At 37.7% G+C, this 25,380-nt stretch overlaps 1 protein-coding gene across 3 annotated transcripts in view; it reads right to left on the reverse strand.

Moving 5' to 3' along the window:
- The window catches only part of ANKRD17 (ankyrin repeat domain 17), a 115,805-nt gene that overhangs the window by 37,691 nt on the left and 52,734 nt on the right, over positions 1-25,380 (reverse strand). For all 3 annotated transcript variants that reach the window (XM_049789907.1, XM_049789906.1, XM_049789905.1), the window contains 3 exons: positions 22,432-22,594; positions 20,506-20,601; positions 18,059-18,175 (listed from right to left, as the gene is read on the reverse strand). In XM_049789907.1, coding sequence (XP_049645864.1) covers positions 18,059-18,175; positions 20,506-20,601; positions 22,432-22,594 — 376 coding nt within the window. The remainder of the gene's footprint in view (positions 1-18,058; positions 18,176-20,505; positions 20,602-22,431; positions 22,595-25,380) is intronic.

The following is a 25,380-nucleotide window of genomic DNA, read 5'->3' on the forward strand; positions in this document are numbered from 1 at the left end:
GTTTCTTTATCTTCAGTTAGAAATCACCAATGAGGGGCCAAAGCAGTAGTACAGAGAGGATCAGAGTGATATAATAGCACAGCAATAAAGTATTTGCCTTGCACCCTGCTGACTTGGGACAGAACCAGATTAGAATTCCGGCATCCCATGTGGTCCCCCGACTCTGATAGGAGTAACTTATGAGAGCAGATCCAGGAGTAACCCCTGACTGCTGCAGGATATGGCTCAAAAACAAAATCAACTGAAGAAGAGAGTATAGAGTTTACGGCCCTTGACACAAATATTACAGAGTTAACCAGAGTATAGAGAAATGACAGACCTTGTCCACAGCACTGCCAGCTATGACTCAACCTACCACTTCTCTTCTACCCCGACCCACCCCACAAAAAATAAACAACTTCATAAAGCATTTGGACTTTTTAAAACACAGGGAGGAACATGGTAATTGGTCATCTAGCTCACTGTAAGAAAGTAGTAGTATTAGATATATCCATTTGGAAGAAAAAAACTAAATACGTATGACTTACTCAAGCATACCTTTGATTATGTTATCTGCTTGTCATAAAGAAATGTGTTTTCTTCTTTGCCTAACCTCCAGTGAATCAGACTTAAGTAGTTGTGATTTTTACAGAATGAATGGGTAAGTGTAAGGGAGAGAAGAGGAAGTCAGAATGTATGAAGTATCTGGACTTTATTTTTACAGTGCCAGGGATCAAACTCAAGTCTCATCCATGTAAAACAGATGACCCATTAATGGGATATATGCCTGTTCACAGGAAAACTTTCAAAGCTATATTAAAAGCCTCTCCAATCTTGAAGTAATATAATTAATGTGCGGAAAAAAATCAAGAAGTCACACCTTTTGGCTTAACTAAGATGGAATTTTATTTCGCTATTTTATGTTTGTTTTTGTCAGTTTGTTTTTGGACAAACCCAGTGTAAAATTACTTCTGGCTATGCACTGAGACATTACTCCTGGCAAGATTGTGAACCATTTAGGATGCCCAGGTTAGGCAAATGGACCATTTAGGACATCCAAGTTGAACAAATTGAAAGCCAAATCCCCTACCTGCTTTGCTAGTATTTTGGCACCAAATTAGTAAGATTTTTTAAATGTGTCTAGTGAGAGGAGGTAATAGTAATTTTTATTTGATGGGAAGCAAAGCATTTTTTAAAAGTATTTATTTTTTAGGAAGAGGGTGCATACATCCACCAGTGCTCAATGCTTACTACTGGCCCTGAGATAAGGGAATACTTATGGTAGTACTCTCGGAACCATATGTGGTGCCAGGAAACAAATCCAGATCAGTTGTGTAAATACCCTACCAACTGTACTATCTCCTCTGAAATATTTTTTTTCCTTTTAATAAAAAAGTGTACATCAGAAAGCAGGGTTTTGGGGAGGGAGCAATAGTACAAAGGATTGGACATGCACATGGCCTTGCACATGCCCAACCCGAGTTAACAAAACAAATAAAAAAAAAAGCAATCTTTCTAAGAAATTTCTGGTTTCTATCTGTAGGTGAGGACAGAACAAACTTACAAAGTGTGAGTAACTGGGTTTTAGTTATGGAATCATAACTAAATCATGCCTCCAGTATTAGAGTTTAGTCAGAGGCTAACTCTGGAAAACATGTAGGATATACAAATTTGAGCTTTCAGTTAAAAGACTAAATATTTACTCTAGGACCTAAAATTTGAAGCTCTACAGTTGGTAATACAGTTTGATATTAATAAAGACTTGATTCTCTAGACTCATTAAAAACTGGAGAAAATGCTTGCCTCGAAAGTAGCTGTCTAGATTCAATACCTAGCAGTACATATAATAATATTCCAATTCCCTGCCAGAAGTCCTGAGCACATCTGGCCCCACTCCACCCCACAAAAAAGAGTAGGTCACAAATTTCAAGATCCTCCTTTTAGGATTTATGCTAGGAGAGAGAAGTTTAGGAAAGCTGAAAAGGACTGTTGAGGCATGGAGCTTTCTAATATTAACTGGGCAAAAGGGGAAACTATAACAGAAATTAAAGAGGTATTTTATGCTTATTTTGGTGCCACATCATCTACATCTGAGAGTCACTCCCAGCTATGCTCAAGGGTCACTACTTGTTAGTGTCAGGTGAGGGCAAGGGAAAACAAGGTGCCTGGAATTGTGGTTGGCCACATACAAATAAACACATTAACCCGTGGACTATCTCTAGACTCCTGTAGGCAGTATTTAATGACTTAAATGACAACAGAAGATTAAACATTACAACTTACTGTGATTATCTATATTGGCACATATTTGGGGTATCAAGAGACAGGAGAAGAAATACCTAGTATTAAAAAGAGGAAATGAGAACTTAGGAAGGCAGAGTTAGAAAGAAGACAAGAACAAGAGAGCCAATTTGCCTTGCAAACAAAATTCCCAATCCATTCCATATGGTCCCCAAGCCTCAAGGAGTAATTCCTGAATCAGAGCAAAGAGTAACCCCTGAGGTCTGTTAAGTGTAGCCCAAAACCAAAACAAAACAAGAAGGGCAGAGTTTCATAAGAAAAATTGCTTGAAAAACAACAACAAGAAGCTAACAGAATTTGGCAGTTAAGAAATCATTAATAATCTGTCAGTGTTTAGGTCAATGGTATAGTCAACAGGTACTGCTACCCAAATGGTCAAAGTTGAGGATAAAAGAGTCTTCAGAACTGCCAGGACTGACACCAGCCACCAAATGGTTATGATCCAAAACAACAAGACAAAGGTCATTCTCAAAATCTAAAAAAGCAAATAAACTATGTGTGAGGTAACATTTCAGTAAGAGAGTTGTTATTTTGATATACTTTTCATGAGATTGCTGAAATTATGAAAACAGAATAAAAACAAAAGGTGAGAGATGCAAAATAAGACCGTTAATTGGTCTTATTAATTGGTCTGACAAATCAGAAGGAAGAGTGCTTAGGAGAAAGCTCAAAGCAATGGAGCAATGTGTTTTTGGATGCTCGATACCTGGGATTGATCCCTAGCAGGGTTTTCTGAGTACCAATCTAGAAGTAAACCCTGAGTATTGCTGGTATGACCAAAACATACCCAGTGATACAAAAACAAACAAAACAATAAAGGAAGTCTTTATATAGCCTGCCAGAGTTAATCTGATTACATTATGATACTGACAGAGCTAGTATATGGACTGACTTAATTACTAACTTATTTGATTGATGTAGGAATTAGAAAATTTTCAGAACCTACAAGTGAAAAGATTTTACTTCTAAATGAGCAATGTATGGATAATCTGCTATGTACTGAGAAAGGTGATCCTGGTAAATTAAACAAAATACCTTTCTTTCATGAAGCTTACATTTATTTGAGAGCAGAGAGCACCCTAAAATGATAAAAACATACTACGTGGTTTTTAAGAAGGTATTTCATACAATGAAGAACATGTAGAGCAGGAGATTAGAATGTATATGGATACAGGTAGTATTTTAAAATATTATATAATGTAAATGAACAAGTTTCATGAAAGTGAAGTCTAAGGAAACATCCAATAGATCTGGAATATTTCAAGTAAAAAGGACTGCCATTACATAAATTCTATTTTTAAGTAAGACAGAGTGGCTGACTGCATATAGTGAAGATAATGAACACTTTCTTGCAGAGGGGATATTTATCACCTAAGACCTAGTTAGGCACTTTAATAGTCTATATACTATGAGGAACTGAGACAGTAGGGGGTTTTTTTTTTGTTTGTTTGTTTGTTTCTTTGGGTCACACCTGGCATTCAGGGGTTACTCCTGGCTCTACACTCAAAAATGGCTCCTGGCAGTTTCAGGGGACCATATGGGATGCCGGGATTCAAACCACTGCCCTTCTGCATGCAAGGCAAACACCTTACCTCCATGCTATCTCTCCGGCCCCAGAGACTGTAGGGTTTTGAGCACAAGAGTGATAGGATGAGACTGGGGTAACATGATAACAGAGTTGTAGTACACTTGGCTCAGAGGTTACTCCTGGATCCAAACTCAGGGATCGCTACTAATATGCATTGCCAGTGACAGCCTCATGCCTTGACTCTTGTACTATCTCTCTGCTACAAGTAATAAGATTTGATTGAAATAACTTAAGCAAAATATGAACAGATTGTAGAGCAATGACGGAATCAGAAAGATCTGTTAAATACTGTGGCCAGTGGTATTAAGTATATATTCTTACTGGAAGTACAATTTGTGTTCAATAAAGCACATTTCAGGTAAGCAACCAGTGGTATACACTAACCCATTTAATCAGCATTGGAAAGTAAGCACAGGATTCTAGACATTCAGAAGTAAAAGCAACAAGACTTTCCAACACAAGTTAGACAAAAATGTACCAAAGACAACCTTAAAGGTTGTAGCTTGGGGCCGGAGAGATAGCATGGAGGTAAGGCGTTTGCCTCTCATGCAGGAGGTCATCGGTTCGAATCCCGGCGTCCCATATATGGTCCTCCCGTGCCTGCCAGGAGCAATTTCTGAGCCTGGAGCCAGGAATAACCCCTGAGCACTGCCGGGTGTGACCCAAAAACCACAAAAAAAAAAAAAAAAAAAAAAAAAAAAGGTTGTAGCTTAAGCTCACACACACACACACACACACACACACACACACACACACACACACACACACACAGAATTGTGATTTTGGTATGGGCAAAGAGAAGTTTGTATTTTTGAATAAATGAGATACTTAATAAAAATTCCAAATAAAACAAGCTGAGAACTAGACCACAAATCGTTAAATGTTAAGAATAAGGAGGACGAGAGCATAAAAAACCGGCTATCCTTTGCAAAAGCTGGCTCCCTGTGTGTGACACCAGGCGGGGAAAATCCGCGAAAGTACACCGGCCCAGTGGGGCTCAGCTGTGAAAGACTGTGAGTGTGACCTGTCTATGTCTGTCTACTGTCCTCTTGCGTGAAACTCTTGCGAGTGGGGCAAAAAGAGCCTCCAGAAACCTCGCTCGCCCAGGCGCCATTTTCAGGGAGGGACTTCAGAGCATAAAAGCCGGCTATCCTTTGCAAAAGCTGGCTCCCTGTGTGTGACACCAGGCGGGGAAAATCCGCGAAAGTACACCGGCCCAGTGGGGCTCAGCTGTGAAAGACTGTGAGTGTGACCTGTCTATGTCTGTCTACTGTCCTCTTGCGTGAAACTCTTGCGAGTGGGGCAAAAAGAGCCTCCAGAAACCTCGCTCGCCCAGACGCCATTTTCAGGGAGGGACTTCAGAGCATAAAAACCGGCTATCCTTTGCAAAAGCTGGCTCCCTGTGTGTGACACCAGGCGGGGAAAATCCGCGAAAGTACACCGGCCCAGTGGGGCTCAGCTGTGAAAGACTGTGAGTGTGACCTGTCTATGTCTGTCTACTGTCCTCTTGCGTGAAACTCTTGCGAGTGGGGCAAAAAGAGCCTCCAGAAACCTCGCTCGCCCAGACGCCATTTTCAGGGAGGGACTTCAGAGCATAAAAACCGGCTATCCTTTGCAAAAGCTGGCTCCCTGTGTGTGACACCAGGCGGGGAAAATCCGCGAAAGTACACCGGCCCAGTGGGGCTCAGCTGTGAAAGACTGTGAGTGTGACCTGTCTATGTCTGTCTACTGTCCTCTTGCGTGAAACTCTTGCGAGTGGGGCAAAAAGAGCCTCAGAGGAGCACGGCCGCTCCGCTTCGCTACGCGGCCGTGCACTCTTTCTAAGGAAAGAACTCCATTGCAACAAGAAGGAAAAATCACACTAAGAACGGCGCTATATCACAGAAGCAAACATTTCTCTCTGGACTGTCTTCTCTGTTACATGCTCGGGCCTAAGATTTGACCCAGTGTGAGGCTTCATCCACGGAGGACTCCCCTCCCTTAGAGGCAAGTCAGCCCATCCAGAAAGGGAGGAGCCAGAGGAGTGTGCTGCCTACATCATATAGACAATGAATACCACTACAACACGTAGAAAAACCCACAATACAAATGTGACAATGGGGAAACAGCGCAGGCCAGCATCAGACATAGAGAATGAAGATGACAATTCTGAGGACCAGATAATGACTGAACAACTAATCAACCTCTCAGATAAGGACTTTAGACTAGCAATATGGAAGGTGCTCAACAGACTCCAAGAAACCATGGATCGAGTTGAACAGAACACTAATAAGAACCAAGAAAATATGAAGGCAGAAATGACAAAACTCCAAACTGAAATAACATGTCAACTAACAGGCCTGAAAAACTCAGTAAACGAAGTGAATGACAAAATGGATAAGCTCTGGGACAGGGTATCAGAAGCTGAGAATAGACTTGGTGCTGTGGAAGATGAGATACATAACAATTCCATACAGCAGGAGAGATTGGACAAAAAACTTAAAGCAAATGAGCAGACAATGGAAAAATTAGTCAAAGAATGGGAACAGACGAAAATAGAAGTCTATGATAAGATCAACAGAAACAACTTAAGAATCATTGGAGTCCCAGAGACCCAGGAAGAAAATTTCCAGGAAGAATCAATGGTCAAGAACATCATTAAAGAGAAACTTCCAGAGCTAAAGAATATATGTGATCAAATCCTGCATGCCCGAAGAGTACCAACCAAAAGAGACCCCAGAAAAACCACCCCAAGACACATCCTAGTCACAATGACAAATCCCACAGATAGAGACAGAATTCTGAAAACAGCAAGATCAAAAGGGGAAATCATGTTCAAGCAAGCTTCCCTGAGATTTACAGCAGACCTGTCACCAGAAACGCTCAATGCCAGAAAGCAGTGGTGGGATATTGTGACAAGACTGAATGAAATGAATGCTTCACCCAGAATACTATACCCAGCAAAACTCACTTTCCGGTTTGATGGAAGAATACATGGTTTCACAGACAAAAAACAGCTCAGAAACTTCACAGACACAAAACCAGTCTTAAGAGAAAAACTGAAAGACCTAATCTAAGACAAGACTACCCAAAAGACACACCAAATTTTGAAATAAAGATGGCGTTAAATCCCAGGACAATTCTTTCTCTCAACGTCAATGGACTAAATGCACCAGTTAAGAGACACAGAGTGGCTAAATGGATCAAAAAACTCAATCCAACCTTCTGTTGCCTACAAGAAACGCACCTGAATAGTCAGAACAAACATAGACTCAAAATAAAAGGCTGGAGAAAAGTTATCCAAGCAAACAACACCCATAAAAAAGCTGGAGTGGCCATACTAATATCAGATAATGCAAACTTTATACTCAGGAAGGTTGTAAGGGACAAAGACGGACATTTTATATTAATCAAGGGGTACGTAGAGCAGGAAGAATTCACTCTCCTAAACATATATGCACCGAATGAGGGGCCAGCAAAATATTTAATACAACTGCTGACAAATCTGAAAAATAATATCAACAACAACACAATAATTGTGGGGGACCTAAACACGGCTTTGTCAACACTGGACAGGTCAACCAGACTGAAACCCAACAAGAATATACTAGACCTGAGGAGAGAAATGGAAGAAAGAGGCCTAGTGGATATATATAGGACACTCCATCCCCAGAAACCTGGATACACATTCTTCTCCAATGTACATGGGACATTCTCCAGGATAGACTACATGCTGGCACATAAAACATACCTCCATAAGATCAAGAGGATAGAAATTTTGCAGACTACCTTCGCTGACCACAAGGCTCTGAAATTATTTGTGAACTCCAAAGGGACTCAGAAGAAACACTTTAACACCTGGAAGTTAAACAGCCTCATGCTCAATAACCAGTGGGTCCGAGATGAAATCAAGGAGGAAATAAAAAGGTTCCTGGAAACAAATGACAATAAAGACACAAACTCTCAGAACTTATGGGACACAGCAAAAGCAGTACTGAGAGGAAAATTTATAGCTTTGCAAGCACACATCAGGAAGGAAGAAGGAGCTTACCTGAGTAGCTTAATGACACAGCTAATAGAACTAGAAAGTGCTCAACAAAAGGACCCAAGAACAGGAAGACAGAAGGAAATAACAAAGCTGAGAGCAGAAATCAACGAAGTGGAAACTCAAAAAACAATCCGAAAGATCAACGAAAGCAGAAGTTGGTTCTTTGAAAAAATAAACAAGATTGATAGACCACTGGCAAACCTAACAAAGAAAGAGAGAGAGAGAAACTTGATAACTCGTATCAGGAATGAAAAAGGAGAGATCACTACTGATATGACAGAGATTCAAAGGGTAATCAGAAACTACTTTGAAAAACTCTACGCCACTAAAAATGAGAACCTGGAAGAAATGGATAAATTCTTGGACTCTTATAATCTTCCACGGTTGAAGGAAGAGGATGTAGCATATCTAAACACCCCCATCACCATTGATGAAATTAAAACAGTAATCAAATGTCTGCCGAAAAACAAAAGCCCAGGTCCAGATGGATTCACTAATGAATTCTATCAAACTTTCCAAGAGGAACTACTGCCAATCTTGGCAAGACTCTTTCATGAAATTGAACAAACAGAAACACTTCCAAATAGCTTTTATGAAGCCAACATCACCTTGATACCTAAACCAGACAGAGACGCTACCAAAAAAGAAAATTACAGACCAATATCACTGATGAATGCAGATGCAAAGATCCTCAACAAAATCCTGGCAAATAGGATTCAATGCCTCATTAAGAAGATCATCCACTACGATCAAGTAGGTTTCATCCCAGGAATGCAAGGCTGGTTTAACATCCGTAAATCTATCAACATAATACACAACATCAATAACAAGAAAAATAAAAACCACATGATCATATCAATAGATGCAGAGAAAGCATTTGATAAGGTCCAACACCCATTCTTGATCAAAACTCTCAGCAAGATGGGAATGGAGGGAACCTTTCTCAATATAGTGAAGGCCATCTACCACAAGCCAGTGGCAAATATTATCCTCAATGGAGAAAAACTGAAAGCCTTCCCTCTAAATTCTGGCACAAGACAAGGCTGTCCTCTCTCACCACTCCTATTCAACATAGCACTGGAAGTACTTGCTATAGCGATTAGGCAAGAAAAGGATATCAAGGGAATCCAGATAGGAAAGGAAAAAGTCAAGCTCTCACTGTTTGCAGATGACATGATACTCTACTTAGAAAACCCTAAAGACTCTATCAAAAAGCTTCTAGAAACAATAGACTCATATAGCAAGGTGGCAGGCTACAAAATTAACACACAAAAATCAATGGCCTTTCTATACACCAACAGTAATAAAGAAGAAATGGACATTAAGAAAACAACCCCATTCACAATAGTACCACACAAACTCAAATATCTTGGAATCAACTTGACTAAATATGTGAAGGACCTATACAAAGAAAACTATAAAACTCTGCTCCAAGAAATAAGAGAGGACACACGGAAATGGAAACACATACCCTGCTCATGGATTGGCAGGATTAACATCATCAAAATGTCAATACTCCCCAAGGCATTATACAGATTTAATGCCATCCCTCTAAAGATACCCATGACATTCTTCAAAGAAGTGGATCAGACACTTTTGAAATTCATTTGGAACAATAAACACCCTCGAATAGCTAAAGCAATCATTGGGAAAAAGAATATGGGAGGAATTACTTTTCCCAACTTTAAACTGTACTACAAAGCAACAGTTATCAAAACAGCATGGTATTGGAATAAGGATAGGTCCTCAGATCAGTGGAATAGGCTTGAATACTCAGAAAATGTTCCCCAGAGATACAACCATCTAATTTTTGATAAAGGAGCAGGAAATCCTAAATGGAGCAGGGAAAGCCTCTTCAACAAGTGGTGTTGGCACAATTGGATAGCCACTTGCAAAAAATTAAACTTAGACCCCCAGCTAACATCATGTACAAAGGTAAAATCCAAATGGATTAAAGACCTCGATATCAGCCCCAAAACCATAAGATATATAGAACAGCACATAGGCAAAACACTACAGGACATTACAGGCATCTTCAAGGAGGAAACTGCACTCTCCAAGCAAGTGAAAGCAGAGATTAACAGATGGGAATATATTAAGCTGAGAAGCTTCTGCACCTCAAAGGAAATAGTGCCCAGGATACAAGAGCCACCCACTGAGTGGGAGAAACTATTCACCCAATACCCATCAGATAAGGGGCTAATCTCCAAAATATACAAGGCACTGACAGAACTTTACAAGAAAAAAACATCTAACCCCATCAAAAAATGGGGAGAAGAAATGAACAGACACTTTGACAAAGAAGAAATACGCATGGCCAAAAGACACATGAAAAAATGTTCCACATCACTAATCATCAGGGAGATGCAAATCAAAACAACGATGAGATACCACCTCACACCCCAGAGAATGGCACACATCACAAAGAATGAGAATAAACAGTGTTGGCGGGGATGTGGAGAGAAAGGAACTCTTATCCACTGCTGGTGGGAATGCTGTCTAGTTCAACCTTTATGGAAAGCGATATGGAGATTCCTCCAAAAACTGGAAATCGAGCTCCCATACGATCCAGCTATACCACTCCTAGGAATATACCCTAGGAACACAAAAATACAATACAAAAACCCCTTCCTTACACCTATATTCATTGCAGCTCTATTTACCATAGCAAGACTCTGGAAACAACCAAGATGCCCTTCAACAGATGAATGGCTAAAGAAACTGTGGTACATATACACAATGGAATATTATGCAGCTATCAGGAGAGATGAAGTCATGAAATTTTCCTATACATGGATGTACATGGAATCTATTATGCTGAGTGAAATAAGTCAGAGAGAGAGAGAAAAACGCAGAATGGTCTCACTCATCTATGGGTTTTAAGAAAAATGAAAGACACCCTTGTAATAATAATTTTCAGACACAAAAGAGAAAAGAGCTGGAAGTTCCAGCTCACCTCAGGAAGCTCACCACAAAGAGTGATGAGTTTAGTTAGAGAAATAACTACATTTTGAACTGTCCTAATATTGAGAATGTATGAGGGAAATGTAGAGCCTGTTTAGGGTACAGGCGGGGGTTGGGTGGGGAGGAGGGTGATTTGGGACTTGGGTGATGGGAATGTTGCACTGGTGATGGGTGGTGTTCCTTTTATGACTGAAACCCAAACACAATCATGTATGTAATCAAGGTGTTTAAATAAAAAAAAAATTAAAAAAAAAAAAAAAAAAAAAAAAATAAGGAGGACAAGAATATCTCAAAAGACTTAATAGGGAAGATATGTTTCCTTTATATGTTTAATGTTATTCCCAAACATAAGGTAGCCTATTATATCGCTTTTTTAAAATTTATTTTTATTTATTTCTTATATTATATATATATATATTTTTTTTTTTTTTAATTTCACCTGTTTAGGTTCTGCTTGGTATGAAAACCTACAAGAAAAAAATCTAGCCTGGGATAAAACTTCAGGACAAAACGAGGGCACGGAGATTGTATAGCCTGTCTTTTTTTTTTTTTTTTTGGCTTTTGGGTCACACACAGCAGTGTTCAGGGGTTACTCCTGGCTCTACACTCAGAAAACGCCCCTGGCAGGCTTGGGGGACCATATGGTATGCTGGGATTCGAACCACCATCCTTCCGCATGCAACACAAACACCTTACCTCCATGCTGTCTCTAGGGCCCCTAGACTGTCATTCTTAAGCCCAAATGCACCAGAAATATAATATGGCACTATTTCTTTTTGCAAAGGCATATTTAACAAGGGGAAATTTTATGTATAGAAACAAGCTCTTATCTACTAAGGATAAAAAGCCATACATCTTATAATACAGGTTGCTTCCCCCACTGAACATGTGTCACGTGGACCCAACTTAAACTCCATGTGATCAGACAGCAACCGTCCAATCCCAAACCCAGACATAGAACTGACACAGTTCCCTGCAACAGAACCAGGAACCAAACTCCCCCTGGGAAATTCCCAATACTGCTCTGGCACCAACCTGCGCCAGTTTTGATATGACATCCTGATGAGGAAATGGCAACAACTTGATCTAAGAGCAGGTTGTCCTATCTCATCACCTAATGGTATAATGAAATAAGAAGACACGTTTTCCTTTGATCTGTGCAAAAATCAAGATTGCTTACTAAAGAAGACTGACTATGACAGCCATGACTGGGCAGAACTTATCCTAGCACCAATAAGAAAGACTCTACCCTAGGCTTCGGCCTATGATTTGTACAATAACCAAGATCTCTAAATCCAGAGGTCTGACTTTGACAACTGCGACTGGGCAGAACTTCTAGAACCATAATAAATGACTAATCTAGGCTTAGTCCCAGGATCTGTGCAAAAACCAAGACCAATAAATACAGAAGACTGATTAACACAACAATGATGGAACAGAACTTCTAGAACCATAAAGACTCTATCCTTCACTTCGTCCTGTGACTTGTGCAAATACCAAGATCTCTAGTTACAGAGGCATGATTTTATCAGCCACAACTGAGCGGAAAGTTTTCTGGCACAATAAAAAGACCTTGGGGTGTGAAAATGAGCATGTATGGGGCCTGTACTTGTACCCATGACAGTATGCCTCAAAGGCGAAGAAACTCTGTATCTCTTAGGCCAAGGGAATTTCCTTTATAATTTCCCCAATACTTACTGTGCCTATGCAAAAAAAAAAAAAAAAAAAAAAAAGAAGAAGAAGAAGAAGAAGGAAGAAGGAAGAAGGAGGAAGGAGAAGGAGGAAGTAGTAGTACAAAACCTTGCCATACCAGCTCTCCTTTTCTTTCCTTCTTTCCTTCTTTCCTTCCTTCCTCCCTCCCTCCCTCCCTCCCTCCCTCCCTCCCTCCCTCCTTCCTTCCTTCCTTCCTTCCTTGTTCCTGGTTTTGTTTTTGTTATGTTTCTCTTCTTTTTCCCCTTTCTTCTTTTAAATTGATATTTATAACCTCTAAATGGATTCCTCCCATTGTTTTGGTATTTTTTTCTTTATGATTTTTTTGGCCACACCCAGTGAAGCTCATGGATTACTCCTGGCTGTGCGCTTAGAAATCACTCCTGGCTTAGGGGATCAAATCACAATCCATCCCAGGCTAGCGCCAGCAAGACAGACACCTTACAGCTCCGAACCACTGCACCTGACCCTCTTTTTATTTTTTCAAACAGAACCACATACTTTGAATTATTTTGTTCTGCCTCATAAATTGAGGGGGGAAGGGGATGAATGGTACCAAGGCCAATCAGTAATATGAACATTGAGTAGAAAGAAAAAATGATAAAACTTAAACACCAAACCTAAAGTCAATGACAACAGAATTGATACCCAATCTACAACAAGCAATACACAGAGTAGATCAGTTATACTAGCAGTCCAGGGGCAAAGGAAGGAGATATGAGATGCATGCTGGTAACAGGGGTAGAGGGTGGACAACACTGGTGGTGGAATGCCCCTGATTCATTGTCACTATGTACCTTAAATATTATTGTAAAAGATTCATAATTCACTTTGGTCACAATAAAATTATTTAAAAAAAAAGAATCAGGAAGAGATGGCTACTGATAAAACAGTAAGTCAAGAGGCTCACTCACTAAGACGAGAAATTGTCAAAGGAGACTCAGAAGGAACAATCTGAATAAAAAAAAAAGCAAGAGTAGTGTAATGTAGGTCAAGTGACAAAGATTAGGTAAGAATTAGACTTAGAAAGAATAAAGAATAATGTATTTTCATCACAAGTGTTGCCACCACATAATTTTCACACTATCTTTTTTTCCAGTAAATACTGACACAATTTTTAAAATCTTCATAAAGGGAATCACAGCCCATTTTTTTGCCATCACTTTATTAGCATAAAATTACAAGTAGGCAGTGAAATATAGTCATTATTCAATTTTTGCTATATGAAGTCACTGGAAACCATAAAAGCATATTGTGATAGAGGTAAAGATTAGAGGAAAATAAGAATTAGAAAGAAGGGTTCAGAAAGATAATATAGTTGAGGAAAGCATTTGTCTTGCATGCAGTAACCCAAGTTAAATCTCTGGTGTTCCACTTGGTCCCCTGAGCCTGTCGGGAATGATCCTAAATGTACAGCCGGGAATAACTCCTGATCATAACTGAATTTGCCCTCCTTCCCCAAAATCTGAAATACAGTTAAGAGTTTGTGTGTGAGGCACTTGCTATGCATGCTGTCCACCGGGGTTAGATAAAAAAAAAAACATATGGTCCCATGAGCACCACCTGGAATAATCCCTGACAAGAATCAGGAGTAAGCCCTAAGAACTTTGGGTGTGACTCCAAACTCAAAATACTACTGATAATTAGAATAGGGTTAAAGACATAGTACAGAAAGCTTAAGTGCTTGTCTTGCATACAGCTAACCCCATCTTGTTACCAGTACTATAAAAGGGCGTGATCTCTGAGAAGTGCCTGGTGTAGTTCAAAACATATCCACTCTCCCCCCAAAGAGACGAAACTAAAGGAGTGTTTTTACAAAGGGAAGCAAGAAAATAAACTTTTACCTAAATATTGAGGGAGGCAGATGAAATAAAACATTGAAATATTAGAGAGGCTTATATGATAGTAAGATCATGATATAGGGCAATTACTGTAATATTTTCAACAGGAGAAACCTCTTAGGACATAATTCACAAATGAACAGACTTGATAAAAAAAATGTGTAGTAATTGGCAGGAAAAATGAGCACTAAAAGTGGTGAAGTAGGTGGAAAATTCTTTTATCAGTTTCCTTCTAATGCTTCAACTTTCTTACTGATGCAGGATGCATAGTGATACATAAATAATCAAGGAGAGAATATATTGGAAGTGATGAACAGTGGTCTAGATCCTAGCTTTTAAAAAGTAAGGTCCTGGGGAGAAATTTTTGAGGTCAGAGGATGAGCATCAAACAATGCTCATAAATATCCTATGTGAAATGCTCTGAGAATCATGTGGTATTTGGGAATCTAACATGGGTCTAAAAAATACACATTAGCCTTCAATCCGTTTCCCAGCCCTCAAAAATTTATTATCAATAAATGTTTCCTTTTTATAACTACTTTAACTTTCTATAATTATCCTAGTTATCCAGGATCTCACAAAAATTTGTTGAGCAAAAGGATTCTCAAGGCCAACTGGCACCCTATATGCAGAGCCAGGAACCTTCTAAACATCATTAGATGAGGTCTAAAAACAAACAAGCTAAAAGGGGGTCTCAAATTAAATTTCATTAGTAAAAAACCAACAAAATGTAATTATGCAGTATATAATCCCAGTGTTAACTCCCGGCTCTGCACTCAGGAATTTCTCCTGGCAGTGATCGAGGAAACATAAGGGGTGCTAGGGAATAAACCTGGATCAGTGGTGTGCAAGGTAAACTGCCTTACCTGCTCTACTATTGCTCTGGCACACTGTTTCAAATTTAAAGTAAATTTTTTGATTACCAAAAATTTGGTTTTAGTAGGTTTGTTTTTCTGGACACAGAATGGCAGAATACAAGTGAGAGAATACTGAACTGAATAGGGTGTCAGGGTAAACAGGGTATTATACCCATATGACTGGGTGTGTGTTGTTGTGGGGGTGGGGGATGGGATGAGCACTGTGCCAGGATGAAACCTAGCACCTAGCAGATGCATTGTAAATGCTCTATCCATTGAGCCATATCCATTATCCTGAATAGAAATAATTTAAATCATCTAACCTATTGGTAGGAATAGTTTGTCAGGAATGCTTGATGAAAATTTTACAGAATGAAAAACTGAAGAGGTGGTAAAAATCGAACAAATATGTAAAATTAAGGTTGGATAGGCATTAACAGCTTCAGGTGATGTGAAAATACATATTAGGGAACCACAGATAAGGCCAAAGTGATAGATTAAGTACTCTGCATGTACAAAACTTAAGTACTATTATCTCTATCACATAACTCCAAAGCACCAAAACTAGTACCTAAAATATATACTAGACATATTTCTGTAATACAAACTATACAGCTCCCTAAAGGCTATTAAACTTTGTAAAGAAAAAGCTGAGGATGGACTGGAGCAATAGCATGGCATAGTGCTTTTGCCTGTACAATGCCACCTGAGTTCGAGATCCAGCATCCCACAGGTTCCCCAAGCCTACAAAGAGTAATTCCTGAGTACAGAACCAGGAGTTGTCTCTCTGCACAGACACATGTGGCCAAACAAAATAAGACAAAACATAAACTCTTAGCTAAATACAACAAACAAAAATACAAAAAAAAAAAAAAGGAAGAAAAAGGTGGTGAAAGAAATGAGGAAAATAATCAAACCTATGTAAAAATACACCAACAATATCTATTAAAGATACTAGCTGACAAGAACATAATCTAGTTGTTGACATTCTAAATTAACAAGCAATCAATTCCAAGAGAAACCAATTAGACGACTACACTTCTACAATTGACAATCCACCATCAACATAATATATGATCAGTGAATAAATGTCCAATAAGTATAAAGGATCCTAATAGGTATACATATTAATAAAACCTGAGCTTTATTATGTAAGAAAATGCCTGACATGAAATGCCTTTGATTTTTCATATTTCATGATCTTCGAAGCATTGAATCAAAAAATGTACATAGTGATGATAACAATACAAAAATATTCTGGAAGTCTTATAAAACAGATAGACCCAAGTGAAGACATTTACTCTTAAAAAATAGCACCAAAATATAAATGTATATAAAAATATTTCTTGCAACATTATTTGTGGTAACACAATGTGTAAAAGCTTGTCATATAAAATTTTAATGTAAATTTAAATCTCTATCAGTGAACAAATCTATCATTTACTGAGAGGAAAAGCTAATACTGTAAGTAATATGTTTAAATATATTTTTTAAGTAAAAGTTAAACTGTTCTCCAGGAGTTTACCTGGTAAAAATTTATTCAATCACTATTTATCTGAAAGATACCAGATAACAACTTATAGTGCATACATTCTAGTGGCCGAAAAGAACCATTAAACTGAATAAAATACAGTATTTAGAATGCGGAAAGGTGACAGTAGAATAGGAAACAAGAGTAAGAAGTATGAAAAATGAGATTAGGGCCCGGAGAAATAGCACAGCAGCGTTTGCTTTGCAAGCAGCCGATCCAGGACCAAAGGTGGTTGGTTCGAATCCCGGTGTCCCGCTATTTCTGAGCAGACAGCCAGGAGTAACCCCTGAGCATCGCCGGGTGTGGGGAACCCCCCCCCCAAAAAAAGAAAGAAAAATGAGATTAAAGTATGAAGTGTTAAAGAGGCTTTCAAGGCACAGTAGGAAGAAAAAATGGAAAGATCCAAGTGACTAAATAAAACATTAAAAGCAAAAATCAATGAGACCAGGTAAGTAGTGGGGATAGGCAGATCATGTTGCCTTACTATCATGGTATGTTTTTCTTTAGTTTAACCTTTATAGATTTTAGTTTAAACTGAATATATTAATTTAATTAAAAACAAAACATTGAGGCTGAGAACAGAACTCTTGATAGTCTAATTCCTAAAGCAATTTACACATATGCAGTAAATTCCTATTTAGTGTGTAAATACCAAAATTATAAAAATGGTCTATCTTAGCTATTCAGAACTATAAAAATTAAAAAACAGGAAAATATATCAATTCAAAGATCTAACATTTTAAATTATAGTAATACAAAAAAGATGATTGGGTGAAGAGGGACAAACAAAATTAAGCAGGACTCTGGATACCACAAGAGTTGTAGGTATTAAATTTATAGTTCTATCAGGATAGGCATCTATATAGGCCTTCGAAGTCCCTTCCTAATTCCCTACAAAGGATAATTTATAAAGTAGGCTATGTTCAATTAAAAGAAGAGAGGGTGAAACTAGGGAATTTACAATAGAAAAATGGATATTTTAATCCTAACATAAATTACTTAACTTCCCACAGATTCGGTGTTTTGATCTGTAATATGCTGTAATATTTTCACTAAGACTACAATAATATGACTTTATCACTGTGATACCTATAAATCTTATTTTAATTATAGAAAATTCTCTTAATATTTAAAATAGTGATAATTATTTATTTGAGTCAAATTCTATAAGAAAGCCAAAGCAATAAATATGTATCAGTAAAAAATGAAGGGGAAGAAAAGCAAGCAAAAGAGTGAGCAGTTTTCATAGGTTATCTTTACCTTTTCCAAGTCTAACTCCTCTAATAAAATGCTGGCATTTTTGTTTGCTTCAGCTGCCTGTCTATCTTTGGCTTGTACTATTGATTCCATACAAAGATGACATTTCTTCAACATTTCCTAAAAAGAAAAGTTAAGATAAATCACATTTAATTAAAATATTAGAATCTGAATTAAAAGGCACCTAGATGACATAATAAGGATATGTGACATAGTAGGAAAGGATAAAAATAGGGCTGGAGCAGTGGTGCAGCAGTAGGGAGTTTGCCTTTCACACGACTGACCATGTGTGATCATGGTTCGATTCCTCAGCATCTCATATGGTCCCCAAGCCAGGAGTGATTTCTGAGCACAGAGCCAGTAGCAACCCCTGAGCGTCACCGGGTGTGGGTCCCCCCCCCCCAAAAAAAGGATAAAAATGTCTTTATAATGTCAAATTTTAAAACACAAAAAAGCTGGAGCTATAGCTCTCCATGGACTCCTAACAATGGTGGGTATGACCCCACAATTAATAAAAATAAATAATAAATTAACAAAGATAAAAATTAGCCAAAATGATAATTTAATACTTTGAAATTAAAATTACTACTGATAATTTGATAAAAAAAATCATACAAAAATAGTTTCAAAAACATGTCATCTTATTTATGAGTTTAAAAGGAAATAAAATGTCAAAAATACATTTTTTTAATATCTTTATTTGAACACCTTGATTACAAACATGATTATGGTTGGGCTTTAGTCATGTAAAGAACACCCCCTTCACCAGTACAACATTCCCATCACCAATGTTCCAAACCTCCCTCCTCCCCACCACACCGCCGCCTGTACTCTAGACAGGCTTTCTATTTTCCGCATATATTCTCATTGTTAGGATAGTTGTTTCTAACTATACTCATCACCCTTTGTGGTGAGCTTCATGAAGTGAGCTGGAACTTTCAGCCCTTCTCTCTTTTGTCTCTGAAAATTATTGCAAAAATGTCTTTTATTTTTCTTAAAACCCATAGATGAGTGAGACTACTCTGTGTCTTTCTCTCTCCCTCTGACTTATTTCACTCAGCATAATAGATTCTATGTACATCCATATATAGGAAAATTTCATGACTTCATCTCTCCTGACAGCTGCATAATATTCCATTGTGTATCGGGTCAAAATAAATTTAAGGCAAAACTTTTCCCAAAAACGTAAGCTCCACAATCAAAAATTTACATGTATAAGAGCAGGCAAATACTTTTATTGATAAATTTATTCTCAGGTCACTTTTTATCATATGTTGTTAAAAGAACACATTTTCTCTTCTTTCCTTCAAAAATCTGCAGGTATCTAGGAAAATTAATTGTCAAAGAGAACCAGGCAAGACACTGAATTAGGGGTAAGGAAAATAGATAAGGCACAAAAACCTGAAAGAATCACAGAAACCCATGGATGGATCCTTGAGCACTCACTGATTGGGATGACCCAGTGGTCACCAGCTAGGATTCAGTAGTGCTGTATTTTAAAGCACTAGCATTGGACAGTTTAAACTGTTTGGGTAATTGTCAGTAGCAGTAGAACCCAGATTTCCTGAGAACTGCTTAGGAGTCCCTCTCTCTCCTGTTAGCGATGTTAAATAATCTAGGGCAGGAGTCTCAAACTCAATTTACCTGTGGGCTGCAGGAGGCAAAGTCAGTAGTAAGCCTTGAACATTGGGGAGTGTGACCAAACAACTAAAACAAAACAAAACAAAACAAAACAAAAAGATTCCTCTAGGGCAGGGCCAGAAAATGTTGTATGGAGGGCCGTTTGCGGCCCGTGGGCCGCAAGTTTGAGATCCCTGATCTAGGGGAAAAAGTAGATCTCATCTCGCAAAAGTGATGAGAAACTAACAGACATTTAGGATTTGACCACCGGGTATTCTCACAGGTAATCTTGGAAAGCATCAGCATAAACTTCAAATCAAAATAAAGGCAAGTGAAAAAAAATCTCAAATAAAATTCTAACTTGATCAGCACTGTGCCACAGACCAAATCTTCAACCCATGCATTCTTATTCTTCTTGTTCTACTTATTTGAGGGGAGGGTTGTGCCACACCAAGCAATACTCAATGGGCTCTGCACCCAGTAATTACTCCTCAGGGTATTTGTGAAACCCTTTGGAATGATGAAGATCAAGTGACATGTACGGTAAACATCTTACTTGCCATACTATTTTTCAGTTTCCTGTTTCTTGTTACATCAAGCACTTAAAATTATGTCAAAAATAAAGATGTTGAATGTTATAGATACTATGTGTATTTTTGTTTGGTATTAAAACAACTTTTTTGTAGTATTTAGTTCTCAATGACTAGAAAAGTGAACTGTCATATAACAGATGATCAATGAAATCAACATATTTCCCCCCAATGGTGTAAGATGGATATAATAAATGGGGTGCTTAGCTCAAATAACAGAATGAACTCAATGTATATTACCTTATCAGTGATGGTTGCTATGTATCTCATACATTCAGAATCTGATGGAAATTGATTGACTTCTTTGACCAAGTAACGCACAACCTTTACATGACCCTAAAAGATAGACATCCATGTTATATTGAAGATAGGCTAACAATACTTAGTAAATCTATAATCTGTCTCATTAAGAATTTACTGACATTAGTATCACAAAGTAAAAACATCACTGTTCCTAGACCGTAGCCAAGTATGACCCTGGAGGTCAAAGCTACCACAGATCAAAAGCAAACAACATCCTTAGGTTACAGAACTAAACCAACAGGCCAGTTCACTGAGGATCTTCACAACGGATCCCAGAGTGAGAGACCCATACAAAATTATAAAGGAAGGCAGCGCTTGACAGTATTTCACTGAAAATTGGTTCTTGCAAGCCAATATTGTATACTTGCATCTAAACCTTAAATAAATATAAAATAATTGAACTAAAATTCTAACGTGTGTATGTGTGTGTTGGGGGTGGGAAAAAGTATTTTAAAAATAAAATGGTATATCTGAAGGAAAAATCTTTTTCTTGTGAATTCTATAAAATGAAAAACCCTTTACAATTCTAAGCACTAAGATAACATTACCAGTTTTATTTTATTCTTTCAAGTAAAATTAAATGTATGCACTGAATTAGGTAATATGAATAAAATAAAATACATTTTCCTAGAAATAAACTATGATTACTTTGTTATAATATTGCCATTAAAACTCAAAACATTTAGATCATCATTCACTTTCTCCAGTTCATAATAATATTCCAGATACATACAAAAGCTGTTCTAGAGAGACAGCCATTTATATTTAGTATATTTCATCATACCTTCTATCTCTTTTAATTCTGATCTTTAGAAAATGTAACAGAAACCACAATTGATTTAAGAGAAAAGAGGTACGTACAATTTCAACTGAAAGACATAAACATAAAAATTTGTGAAAACATATAATTTGTGAATCTCACTGGTCTCAGAATAAAACTGTATTTTGTAAAGAACAATCTTTATATAGGATAAATTCAAAGTTTCAGCTATCAAATCATTAATTGAATCATACACAGGTCTCTGATATGCAGTGTAACAAGTTTTACTAGCTTTCACAAACTTTACTTCTACTTTTGAAAATAGTAAACTCCATTTCCAGTAGCTTCAAATACTAGCAGCTGAATATTTTCTTTTTCTTAGCACTAGAGTAAAAATCAAGCAAAAACTGAACTTAGATGAATGGAGGTGGAGGTATGGGGGCAATACAGAATTACTGTTGCTGCCAACTGTTAAGACGTTAGCTTGGTATCTCGAGAATCAATACACCAGGGATCAAACCTGGGCCTCCCACACGTAAAAAATGTGTTCCAATCCTCTTTGTTAATTTTTCTGTCCAAATGGGCTTTTATTAGTTCTTAACATAAGAAACATTCCTTTACACTTAACTAGATAATACTCTTAACTGAATTTACATAAGGAATTATGATTATAACTAAAATTTTGAAACTCAAAGCTAAAAGTATTTTAAGTTTATATAGCTTTAAGTTCAATATTCATGACTAATATACTGTATTTACCTTTCAATACTGCCTTAAGATTATTTAATAGTTTGATCACTGCTAAATTCTAAAATGAGTAATATGTACTAAAATACTACTGTGAAAGATAGGTAAGCCATTATGAAAAAAAAATTTTGTGTTTTTAATCAGAAACTTTCTTTGACTTACATGTATTATTATTATTAGATCAATTATATTATATGTTATGTTATGTTACTATATTATGTTATGTTAGTTTACCTCATTATGTTAATCAATTTTGTCTCTTGAATAAATTCTTACAATAAAAAAAATTCTACAATGGGACTTTTATTAATCACTAAGTCTTTAGCCTAAGCAAAAACCAAGATGGATTATTCTACCTTTCTAAATGCTGCCATAAGAGGAGTTATTTTGCGGTTATCTGCTGCGTCCACATCTGCACCTGCTTGTACAAGTAACTGAACCACATCAAGGTGTCCACCATTTGCTGCTAGCCACAATGGAGTGTTGCCCTTCTTGTTACGTACATCAATGTGAGCTCCCCTAAATGAATGATACAAATATCAATGTTTAAATTAAAAGGAACAAAACATATAATAGAAATTAATTACAAACATGTTTTAACAGATTGTAATGAAGCTTTCACTCAAAATTTATCTTTAGAATTATTTTGTAGGAGCCAGAGTGATAGTAGACAGCATGAAGAGTTTACATTGCATGTGGTTTGAACCCAGGCTCTATCCCCAGCATCCCAGATGATTCCCAGAGCTTGCCAGGAATGATTTCTGAATGCAGTACCAGAAATAACCCCTAAGCACTGACAGGTGTGCAACCCGCACTCATAAAAACAAAAAAAAAAAACAAAACAAAAAAAAAAAACTTATTTTAGAGGTTTATTTAAATATTTTATATTCTAGAAATGACTTACATGTCTAATTTTGAAATCCTGAGAAAAAAGATTTTTCACTAGATTTTATCCAGTGAAAAATTATATATATATATATATAATTAACCAATTAACAAATTAAGCAATAAAGTCACTACTCTAAAAATATATTATTTTATAAACAATATTTGTCAAATCACTTATATTAATGTGTTTACATTAGGGGTTTTAAGAATAGATTAAGTATGTCTGTCACAGAAGCAGGCAGGAGTGGGGGGCAAGATGGAAATGAGACATTGGCGGCAAAAATGTGTACTGGTGGGGCTAGAGCACAGTGGTAGAGTGTTTGCCTTGCACACAACCAACACAGGACAGACCCAGTTAGATTCCCTGCATCCCATATGGTCCCCTGAGCTTGCCAGGAGTGATTTCTGAGCACAGAGCCAGGAGTAACTCCTGAGCGCCACAGGGTGTGACCCAAAAACCAAAAACAAAAACAAAAACAAAAAAAAAAAAAGGAAAGAAAAAAAAGAAATGTGTACTGGTGAAGAATCAATCTTTTTTAAAACTATCTCAATTTAAAAACTTATTTTAGGATCCAGAGCAGTGGCGCGAGTGGTAACATGTCTGCCTTGCACGTGCTAGACTAGGATGGACCACAGTTTGATCCCCCAGTGTCCCATATGGTCCCCAAGCCAGGAATAACCCCTGAGTGTCACCGGATGCACCAAAAACAACAAAAAAAATTATTTTAAAAAAAAATTTTAAAATGTTTTCAAAAAGAACATGATAGAAATAAATTTTAAAATGGGGGGGGTACAGAGCAATAACACAGCAGGTAAGGCATTTGCACTGCACGTGGCCAACCCAGGTTCTATTGCCAGCATGCCAAATGGTCCCCTGAACCTACCAGGAGTAACCCCTGAGCTTAGCCAGTTGTCTCCCCCCCCCCCAAAGAAATAAAATCAAAGTTTAACGCTCAGTGACATAATGATAATTTTTTTTGTTTGTTTGTTTTGGGGTCACACCGGCAGCGCTCAGGGATTATTCCTGACTCTATACTTAGAAATCACTTCTGGCAGGCTCAGGGGACCATATGGGATATTGGGATTTGAACCACCGACCTTTTGCATTCAAGGCAAACACTTTACCTCCATGCTATCTTGCCAGTCCCATCAGTGACATAATGATAAATAAAACTGATTATGAACAGTCTACACTTGATACTGCTAAATACTACTATATAGGAAATGTCTATTACTTTTAAAGTAGGAAATGCAATTAAACAAACAAGTGTCTTCTGAAGACTGGCAAATAATTTCTAAATAATTAAAAATAGAAACTATATGGGCCCGGAGAGAGAGCACAGCGGCGTTTGCCTTGCAAGCAGCTGATCCAGGACCAAAGGTGGTTGGTTCGAATCCCGGTGTCCCATATGGTCCCCCGTGCCTGCCAGGAGCTATTTCTGAGCAGACAGCCAGGAGTAACCTCTGAGCACCGCCGGGTGTGACCCAAAAACCAATATATATATATATATATATATATATATATATATATATATATATATATATATATATATATATATATATATATATATATATATAAACTATCCTTGACCCTATCTGTTATCTTGAATAATTTCCGGTCACATAAAAGTTCTAATTACTGTAGCCATGAAGTTAGCTCAAAGGACAGGAGTGCAAAGCTTTGTGAGTGCTTGAATCTGAATTCATGCTGATACATCATGGTCCTCAACAATTAAGGGTTATAGCTCTAAGTGACCTGAAGACCCCTAAGCATCACTCCACATTCTCAGGGTCTAAGTCTGAACCACAGAGCCTGACTGGCAGAATATCACCAGGAGTGGCCCCTGAGCCCACTGAGCACTGTTTGGGAAGTATCCTGTTCTGACCTCGCTAAGAAAAGTAGTGCTTATCTAAAACCTAAGAAAATAAACAAGGCTATGCTTACTGCCTAGGTAGTTTTTAAGACTGGGTAATTAGCACTTCGCAAAGTTCAAATTGTGAAGATAATAAATTTGAGTAACAACGTATATAACTTTATTACTGATGGTAGGAGTTGGAACTACACTACATGACATTAGGGTTTCTTCTTGGTATTGCTCAGGAAAGCCATATATTGTGTCAATATCAAGCCATGGCCAATCAGTCATGTACAAGGTAAGTTCCCAACCCTGTAATATCAGCTCCTGTTACAGTATGATATACATACATTCAGTATCAAAAGAATAAAAATAGGGGCTGGAGAGATAGCATAAAGGTAAGGCATTTGTCTTGCAATGCAGGTCGGTGGTTTGAATCCCGGCATCCCATATGGTCCCCCCAAGCCTGCCAGGAGTGATTTCTGAGCATAGCCAGGAGTAACCCCTAAGCACTGCCAGGTGTGACCCAAAAACCAAGAAAAAAAAAATAAGAATAAAAAA

This window comes from Suncus etruscus, chromosome 16 (genome assembly GCF_024139225.1).
Source record: "Suncus etruscus isolate mSunEtr1 chromosome 16, mSunEtr1.pri.cur, whole genome shotgun sequence".
NCBI classification, from domain to species: domain Eukaryota; kingdom Metazoa; phylum Chordata; class Mammalia; order Eulipotyphla; family Soricidae; genus Suncus; species Suncus etruscus.